General features: G+C 39.3%; 1 protein-coding gene across 1 annotated transcript in view; it reads right to left on the bottom strand.

Moving 5' to 3' along the window:
- Positions 1 to 436: 436 nt before the first annotated feature.
- LOC306882067 (uncharacterized protein) overlaps positions 437 to 10265 on the bottom strand; it is a 133996-nt gene continuing 124167 nt past the window's right edge. Inside the window, exons 28-29 of the mRNA XM_079436513.1 lie at positions 2042 to 2119; positions 437 to 1294 (exon numbers count right to left, since the gene is read on the bottom strand). Of these exons, the coding sequence (XP_079292639.1) occupies positions 1107 to 1294; positions 2042 to 2119 (266 nt within the window). The 3' untranslated portion in view covers positions 437 to 1106. The remainder of the gene's footprint in view (positions 1295 to 2041; positions 2120 to 10265) is intronic.

Raw genomic sequence — 10265 nt, 5'->3', positions numbered from 1 at the left:
AATTATACATTTATGGGAAAGTGAGCTTTATTACACTCTACTACACACCCTTTATCAGCCAAGGGTAAAAGATAAAAAATGCTTTCAGAATGGTGTCGTTCATGACAATTTGCTGTAGAGAAAGGTGGATTAAAATGTATATGATAAATTTTTTCAATTTACCATTTTTTAACATTTAATATAGATATTATCTAATCACACTCACATTTGTAATCTGAAGTGTAATAAAGATTTCCCACGACTATGGAAAACCTGGAATATCAGATAATTATAAAGCCCAGGGATGGTAAAGGCCTGGAAATGAATACAATCTTACACATTCATGGAAAAGCCATGGACATTTTTATACTGAATATATGTATATATATATTTTCTCTAAAATATTACAGGATATAATTTTAAATTTTAAGATTTGTATTTTTATTTTTTTATGTTTCCTGTAATCACAAATGCCTGAAAAAAAAAATTATGGAAATTCACTGGTCAAAAGATGTGGGAACCCTAGTAAGCACTACCTAAAGGGACAATAATTATCATAGATATCTGAGAAACGTCAATATAGGAAAGAAAGCATGAAGCATTGCAGAAGAACTCCCACTCCTCCCATGAAAAGCTTGCAAGCAGTAAAAGAAGCATCCGACCAAAAAGAAACACAAATGCAAAATGGACAGTAAATCTAGCTTCATAAATACAACGAGATGATTGGCTGGTGATGGATGAAAGCCACTTGGGTGAGCAAGAGAGTGGGGAAGGAAGTCGATGTCTAGGTAGAATTTCCACTGCGAGTGTTGCAGAGCTCCTCACACTGGATGCTTTTCACAAGTTTTCGGCTGATGCGTTTCATGCCTCATGACAAACAGCGTGAATGAATCATGGCACATCTCAGCTTGTGACACAGAAAAACATTGAGTCATGGACAATCGGTGGTGTTAATGTAGGCAACATCATATTATTTACACTTTAAGAGGTACTTCATGTGTCCATGAGTGTGAGACACTCTCAAAAAATATGATCATCCTGAGATTGGAAAGATTCGCTGTTATTGTTTTCTTTCATTCACTGAGCAGCACCGCATCCAGACTGTATGCATTTCAGCCAAAGCTGTGTCAATAGTTTGGCCCTTTACTGAAAGGATCTCTTCGCAACATTGCACCGTAGCACATGGAAGGATGGCACACGCCTGGTTGACCGGGCTCACCGGGGTGCCCCCTCTTCCCCTCCTCGCCATTGTGACCAGGTGACCCTGGCTTACCTGGGTGACCTGGTTTTCCGACCCCTGGTGGACCCATTGCACCTGAAACAAAATAATGTGTCTGTCAAGTAATGTGACTGCCTATATTACTTGACTTCATTAATTATTAAATATGTCTTATAATTTCTGTTCTAACAACTCTTGGAGAGTTTAGCATGGTAATATACACGGCAATGTTGATGTGTTTGGTCTTGGCGGAATAGATCTGCAACACTGCTGCTGCCAAGACTTGTACCGAGACGTGCTGCTGCCAATACATTCACAGACATGTTGCTGTGAGCATGCAGGAAATAATGCTGCTGCACATATAACATATGAAATAACCCCCATATAGCAGATCTATACCTGGTGGAGCTGGGGAAGGTGGAAGGGTTTCTGAAGCACACTGCAACTGCTACAGCAAGCACTAGCCAAGATTTATTATGTCGGGCTGCACCATGTTAATAATGATGTGATTATGTCAGATTGAGTTAGAAGTTATCGGCCTGTGCCATCTCAAGTTCATGACAGAACTTTGTATGTACTATGAAGACTTTAACCTTCCTTTGCAAAGAGAATGCTACTGACAGATTGGCAAGTAAAATATATTAGACCTGACAACAAGAGTAGAGTGAAGTGCTATCACTCATTTCATGGCAGCTATGGCCAGAAAGAGTGGGAAATTTCCATGGAAAACTATATTTATTGCAAACAAACGAGCAAAAAACTTTATCAACATACATAATAGAACCTCAGGGCAAAAATAAAATACACAATGTATGTGTTAGTAGTGGTGCTGCATTTGCTCACCTGGTGGTCCTGGGAGACCTGGGTCTCCAATATGTGAGCGTCCTTGATTTCCTTTCTCACCCTTTTCTCCTGGATCACCTAAACATAGCCAGAAATAAATAAATTAAAAAATTCTGTCTGTTCAAAACAAACAATTCATAATTAAATCTATGCTGATACAGATTTCACTTTATGAGCTATTCATTCAGTTTACTTAAGCTACTGTAGGAAAACTAATTTGACAAGTTTTATTCGGATGGGATTAGTTTGAGAAATTAGTTTTAAACCCCATTCCAACCTGTCAAGCCTATGGTTTTCTCACACACCATATGTTAAAATTTCAGAGCAAACATAATGGTCCACTGAGAAATCTAATCACGTCCGAAAGTGAATGTCAGTGTTTACTGATATTGTATTATCTTAATGCTTCTCATGTGTTTTGAATAACCTGAACTATTGTTTATGCGCTAATCTTCCTCATGCGGTACTTTTTAATATGGATGGTATCTGGCAAAATACTAACAGAAATATGAAATTATAAAATATAATTATATAATTAAACAAAGTCATATCGCAGTAACTTCTATGACTGGTCATAGTAATATCAGCGTCAGGTAATACATTATAGATTAGAATCACAGACGCGTGGTGATAAGAACTGTCAACTCAAACATTATTCAAAAAACTAGTCCTGTCCAAATAGGGTTAGATAGAAATTTGTCTTTGTACTTTCTTTGTTCATGTAGCTACTATAATTAAAGATGACAATGAAGTTATGTCATAACATAATTATATGACTGGAATTATACAACCTGTCTGGAATCAAATGATTTAATTTACAAATTTCATTTACATAATATATATATACAAAGTTGGCTATTGATTTTAATACAGATTTAAATTACTTATTTTTCATCAAATACAGCTTGTTAGTCATGTTAGACTGCGTGCTTCTTATTATTTCTATACAAATAATCTTTTTTCTAATGGTATATGCCAGAGCATGTGAGTGAAGCAGAGCGGAGTGATGCTCACTAGTGTGCTCTCTGCCAAAGCAGTCCACTCACTTGCTCATGGCCCAAGTGAATGCTCCAGTCAAGTACTACTCATGCTCACCAGTAAAACGAAGTTCACTCAAATTCTGCTCCAACATTAAATTTGACTTTCTGTTAATAATGAATTTCTTGAATAAATGTCTCAATTACAGTAGGCCTATAGAATGGGAACTCAGGACAGTTTGGGGAATGCCTCCAGCATGACTGGTGTCTGAAGCATGTCAAAACACAACAATGAACTTGACATTGGTCAGCAACAGCCTGTACCAGTGTGGCTGTTAGTGTGTGTCTGTAAAAACATGTCACTCGCTTCTTTGTCTTCAGGAGACCATTTGTTTGTGTACGTGCAAAGAATGCAACTGCTATGAAAGACCCAGGCAAGCATTTCAGAATCGTGCGTTATGTATTTGAATGAGAAGTACTCGCATTTGGTTCTCGAAGGTGCTAAATGCACTGCTGGTGAGCATTTCTCAATGAAAAAGCTGGATGGAGTGCATTCAACTGACAAGGAAGCTGGATGTGCTCCTTTTTGATGCATTCACAGGACTGGATGAAAGAGATGGTAAGAAGCTCTGTTTTTTATTTTTACCTGAAGGATAGTAGACAGAATGAGCGCATTCAGCTCTCGAGGGGGTTGAACAAACTTGTAGCGATGCATTTGTGGCAGCAGATTCTGTTCTCGCCTGATTTTTGAGAGAATCTACCATTTGAACGGAGTGTGATCAGCTCTTTCAAGAGCTGAATGCATGCTGTGTGATGCAGTCACGGTAAGAAGCTCTGCCTATGCTTAACTCTCTCTTGAGGGATGAGAGCTGCCATCAGAGCGGCTAGGCGCAATTGATCACAGGTTTTGTAGGCGGAGCACTGAAATAATCTGATGGGAAGTGCTTTCCCTCTTAGAATTCCTCCTGTTAGTTCTAATTCTGTCATATTGTTCTCAAAATAAGAAACCGATTAATGTGGAATTCTGAGGTATTAGATGAAGAGAGGGGCATATATCATTGATAGGCTGTGCCCTCTGCTGTCCACATTATGGATAGATAGACCTTCTCTTATTCTAGAGGCCTGTGCTCCCCAGAGCTCTGTCTAGATAGCAAGGTCAAATTGCTAGGCTCTCTGTGAGCCTCCCTGACATCTGTCTTGAGCACAGGATGTAGGTACCCTTCCTCTTGCTTTAGAGCAGGGGTTTTCAACCTTTTAGGACATGCGCCCCCCCAAGTTTGTCTAATTTCACTCGCAGCATAACAGCATATGATGCATAACAGCATATGATGGTTAGGTATGTTTTGAAGAATGGCTGCTGGTTTGAGCTGGTTTAAGTTGGTCGTGTGCTGGTTTAAACTGGTCCTTAACTGGTCATGTTAAGGACCAGTTTGTCTTAATTTTATGTGTTTATTCTTTTTTTTTTTATTTACATTGTGTTATTCCTTTGTTGTTATGCTTGTCTGTAAAGCGCTTTGAGAAAGCTACTTTTAAAGGCGCTATACAAAATAAATATATTATTATTATTATTATTATGTGCTGGTCCTAAGCAACTAGCTCCTGCTCTGGACCGGCTTAGGACCAGCTCATGACCAGCTTAAACCAGCTCAAACCAGCAGCCATGCATTAAAACATACCTAACCAGCATATGCAGTTTTTTTCAACAGGGAGGAGCATTGTTAGGCTTCCTTTTGCTATAGAGAGTCTTCCTGCTGAGGCCTCTGCTCCCTAGAGCGCTATTCGGACAGTGGTGCCAAGTTGTTAGGTTCTCTGTGAGCCTCCCTGGTTAGCTACCACTGTAGAAGAGTGTTAGGCTTCCTCTCTTTATGGAGAGTCTATCTTCTGAGGCCTCCACTCTTTAGAGCCTGCCTAGATAGCAGTTCCAAGTTGTTAGGCTCTCTGTTGGCCTCCTCAGCTCAGCTGTTCTGAGCATAGGATATAGTTAGGCCTCCTCTGGCTTTAAAGAGTCATTATTCCGAGGCCTCCAAATTATTGCTCAGCCAGGCAGTAGTGTCAAGTTGTTAAGCTCTCTGTGGCTAGCTGCGTCTGTTGAGGACTATTGCCAGGCTTCCCCTCACTATAGAGAGTCTTGCTCAGGCCTCCACTCATCAGAGTACATATATGTCAAGTTTTGTCAGTGTCAAGCTTTTTGGTTCTATGTGTGCCTCCTTGATAGTTATTCTTGACCAGGACATTTGACTAGGACATTTTAGAGTTAATCATGTTAAGGCCTTTCTCCTTGGAGCTTGATTTAGAGTTGTGTCAGGTTGTTAGGCTCTCTGGGGCCTCCCTGGTTACTAGGGACCACACAAGGCCTCCTCTCGCTTGAGAGTCATTTCTTTGCTCCCTCTTCAGAACTCCATCTGAATAGAAATTCTGAGTGTTTAGGCTCTTTGTGAGCCTCCTTGAAAGCTGTCCTGAGTGTTGAACATAGTTAGGCTTCCTCTCACTTTAGAAAGATGTCATACTGAGGTGTCCATTCCTAAAGCTTGCTTAGGCATTGGTACTGAGCTACAGGTTCTGAGATCCTCCATAGTACTCCTGGGTTGGGAGTGTTTGTTAGGCCTTCTTTCACTATAGAAAGTTATCCTGCTAAGCCCTTCGCACCCCTGAGCTCCACATGGTTATAAGTGTCAAGTCATTAGGCTCTCGTTTAGGCCTCATTGACAGGCATAAGCTGTAGCTAGGCCATATCTTGCTTGAAAGTTATTACACTAGGCCTCAATACTCTGAGCTCAGCTAGCCTCCTTGGCTACTGCCTTTTTCAGAGGGGTGTTATTAGGCTTCCTCTCACTATAGAAAGTCTTTTTGCTGAGGCCTCCACTCCTCAGAGCATTGATGGGATAACAGTTCAGAGCTGTTAGGCTCTCTGTGAGCCTTCTTGGGAGGTTGTTCCATGTGTATGGTGTAATTAGGCCTCTTCTCGATATGCAGAGGCTTCTGTCCTTATAGGTTGGCCAGACAGTAGTACCAAGCTCTCTGTGAGCCTCCTTGGCTACTTCCTTTCCAGAGGAGTGTTGTTAGGCTTCGCTACAGAGAGTATTTTTGCTGAGGCCTCCACTCCTTGGAACGCCGCCTAGATAGCAATATCAAGTTGTTAGGCTCTCTGTGAGACTCCTAGACCCCTAGTGTTCCTGTGCACATCTTCTTCAAAAAAGAAGAGAATTATGTATTCTACAGGCACTCTTTTATGCTCATGGTCACACTGGTAGTTCATTCCCCATAGTGTGCACTAGTGGACACAGTGTCTTGTTCCCCTTCTCAGGGAATAATGGTTACATATGTAACCTGGGCTGCGTTTCTCAAAAGCATCGTAAGCTAGCTAAGTTGATCATAGAGACCATTGTTGGCAATAGGTCTACGATCTACTTAGGCTTACCATGTTTTGGGAAAAGCAGTCCTGATGATATTTGTGGCTTTAAAGCAATATTTTATTAATCAGTAGGCTATAAATAAATGTGACATGATTTGACTAGATAATGCTGAATTGCAGAGCTCGTGGAAAAATATCCACATCGCTATTCTCAGAAGATTTCTTGACTGCTGTTTTCTCACCGTTGCTATTTTCGCTGCATGCTAATTTGGTTATTTAGAGGAAAGCATGCAGCGCATATTTACACATTCATCTAAAAGGGCGCTCTCATCAGTGTGGATGTCGGGATGCTTGTTATAGTATAGCACTGCAAAGGTTTTTAAACTTATTTTTATCCAAAAGCAAAAAACTAATAAGAACTTCCCTGTTAGTATATCACACAAAATGAATATTTCCTAACTTAGTTTCTCACACTCCTTTTCAATTTCTTTTCCTTCTTCATTTATAACTCTGATGTTTACTGTGCATTGAAACTATGTATAAGGTTCACAACTTCATTAAAACAATATTTGAACTCTATAATAGACTTATTGCTCATTTCACATATCCTCAAACAAGCTTATCACAAAGAGCATTCTGGGTTGAGTGAGGAGCCTTGAGCAGATTGAACGAGTGGAGCAGAATCTTCAGAAGGGCACTCTGCTCTGGAGGAAATTTTACTGCTCCACTCCACTCACATGCTTTGGTATCCAAAGAAAATATATTTAATAATATATGAATGATCAATATATTAAATGACATAACGGTATATTAGAAACTATATAGTATAATATATTGTGTAAATATATTACAATATATTGAATAATACCCAAGGAATTGCCACTTTCATATATTCAAAAATATGGGACAATATATTTACTTATATATCACAATATATGTCATTTTATATTCCGTAATACACTTTATAATATATACAGTGCCCTCCAAAAGTATTGGAACAGTAAAGACAAAATTTCTCTTTTGGCTGTGGAGTCAAGACATTTACAAATATGATTAAAAGATGAATATGAGACAAAACTACAGAATGTCACATTTTATTATTAGCCGTTTCAACACATACATGTTTTACCAGCTAAGAAGTTCAGCACTTTTAGAGTTCATCCCTCTATCTGATGTGAGCATAAGTATTGGAACAGTTGCCTCACAGGTCTTTCTAAGTGATCAGCTGTGTCCTGTTGCATTAATCAGATGCTACACAGCAAGATGCAAACCTCTGACCAGCACCAAAAATAGAAAGGCAAGATTAGAGTTTGCAAAAAAGCACAAAGGTGAGCCAGAAGAGTTTTGGAACTGTGTTTATGGACCGATGAGACAAAGATGAACCTTTATCTAATGGCTCGTTTCCACTGAGCGGTACAGTTCGGCACAGTACGGTACGGTATGCAATTATGTCCGTTTCCATTGTCAGAAGTTGTGAATGGTACCAAAATAGCGAACCATACCGTACCACTTTTTTGGTACCCTTTCGTTGGGGTACCTAGCACAGCAAAGGTACCAAAAGGGTGGAGCTAAACTAACCGCAGAAGTTAATTTGTTTACTAGAATTGTCACTTTTACGTGATACAAGGGGCTAAAGCTTCTCCTTCACTCTTTCCGCTCTGCTGTGTTCTAATCTGCTTATTACATCAGAGTGCACAAACACACACAAAAAATATAACTGTGTATTTTATACTCTTATATTTTCACACAGATAATAACCGTTTCTCAATGTGTTTTTGTCTGTTCTTGTGGACTTGTGAAAAGTCATTGCCCAAAATCACGCGTAATTTTCAAAATATTACTGTTATTGTGTCATTATATGTAGTTTTAAGAGTTTTTCAGGTGAGAATGTAGTTGTTTAAAACTCAAATCTGCGGTTTATTTATAAAGATATAGCGCCTATTTGAAAATTTGCTATGCTGATTTTGAAGCTCCAGGCGATCACCGGGTGCTCCGTGCTCATGTATCCGCCTTGAGCAGCCTTATGCTCGGCTAGTCCTTCCGACATTTGCCGCTGGCTCTGATGTCTCTGTGGTGATTAAAAGAGAATCAATTTTTTGTGTATATTTAACAGGCATTCGTGGTCTCATGAATCTATTATTTGTTCCTGGTCATATCGTTTTGACTGAGCACAAAGTTTAACTTTTTATTTATTTTGAACTTTACCGTAGCAACTTGCAGCTCTGACTATAGCAAACGTTTGACTGTGAATTGTTTGCTTTTGTCTTTATTTCCTCTTATATAAGACTCTTATACTTTGTACTTATACTTTTATAATGGTTATTATTGTTCATAAAAACTGACATAAAAGAGGCAGAGTTGTGCTTATTGTCGCGCTTTATTGTCGATCACTACTTTCCGGCATACACCACGCCTATCAAGTAAAGGGTACTCTTGGCAGTGGAAACGCAGGCCTGATCAGGATTACCTGTACCGAATCGTACAGTGCTGAAATTGCGTGCTCACAAATCATCTCATTTTAATACACGAAGTGTAGACATTGTGAAAGATTCATTGTGTTATAACAGAGCTTAATGAGATCGCGATGAACTGAGATTTCAGCTTTTAGTGATAATAAAGGAAGCGCTGCTCACATTTTGCCATGCCTAACCATGCTGGCAGCAGCCCATGCTTGCTTTTCTGTTAAAAATAACAGTGGTTTGTGAATGTTGATGCTTAGCCTAAATAACTAATATTTTATCGGGAGCGTTTATGCTGCGATGTTGTGGAGTTTAGGAGATATTACAGAACCATTTCATGTAAATTTCTTCGATGTACAGAAAAAAATCTTTATAGATTACTTTTATGGGGGCTTTTGCGGGCGGGAGCAGGACAAAACATGAATGTCACGGGCGGGAGAAGGACCAGATAAGATATATTTCTGCGGAAAAATCCACTGAAAAATCCATCCCGCGCAGGTCTCTACCGTAAGGCCTAGAGAGCTGAAACTTGGTCAGATCGTAGTAGTATTGCTCGCTACTCAGATCCAAAGACTCGCTCCAATCAGCCAAAGGGGGGCACTACAGTGCAAAAAAAACAAAAATTTCAGAAATGTTTGGCCCTAGCTCATACACCGTTTGTCGTGTACTCAAAAATGTTACATTGTTGGAATCCTTGGGTCAACACAAACAAAAATGTCCATGTCCAAAACCCACTTTTGGAAACTAGTCCTAGGTTTTTCACCCAAAAAACCAAACCAGTGCAAAAATGTTCTGTGGACATTGAATATCAATAATTATCAAAAAAAAAAAGTTGAAATGAAGATTTTCGCACGCAACAGTATGCAAAAACTTTCAATGCTAATTTTAGCCAATGAACGGAATGAGATATCTCCACCAAACTGGGTACACATGTACGAGCACAATCTTTGGTCAAATAAAAAAAAAATGCTCAGCTCTGCCACTTGGTGGCGCTATAAGATGGAAAAAATCTAAAAATGGCTATAAGTACGCAACTGTTGGTCCGATCAATTTGAAAATTGGTATGCAGTGTCTTTGTCCAAAGTGGCACAAGTTTCTATGAGGACATTTGTGTATCTAAAAAAACATGGCCACCATTGGCCAAATAATTTTAAGCACCTATTGGACAAGGTTAACGAAGGTCGACCAGAACAAAACTCCGTGGGCATGTTCGACTCATGGCCCTAAAGGTCTGTAAGAATTTTGAAAGAAATCAGCCACTGGGGGACGAAACTGCATTTTTAAAGTGCATAAATGATTGGATATTGCACAATTTGTCACACATACTCTCAATATTCATATCGTTTGATAGATCGCCTCATGCTGAGCAACTTTGTCTCAAGAACTACTGCTATCAACCAAACCGTTCATTAATTATTCTCATTTATGTTAAAAAC

The sequence above is a fragment of the Barbus barbus genome, assembly GCF_936440315.1.
Source record: "Barbus barbus genome assembly, chromosome: 16".
NCBI lineage: Eukaryota > Metazoa > Chordata > Actinopteri > Cypriniformes > Cyprinidae > Barbus > Barbus barbus.
This window is presented reverse-complemented; position numbering and strand designations above follow the sequence as displayed.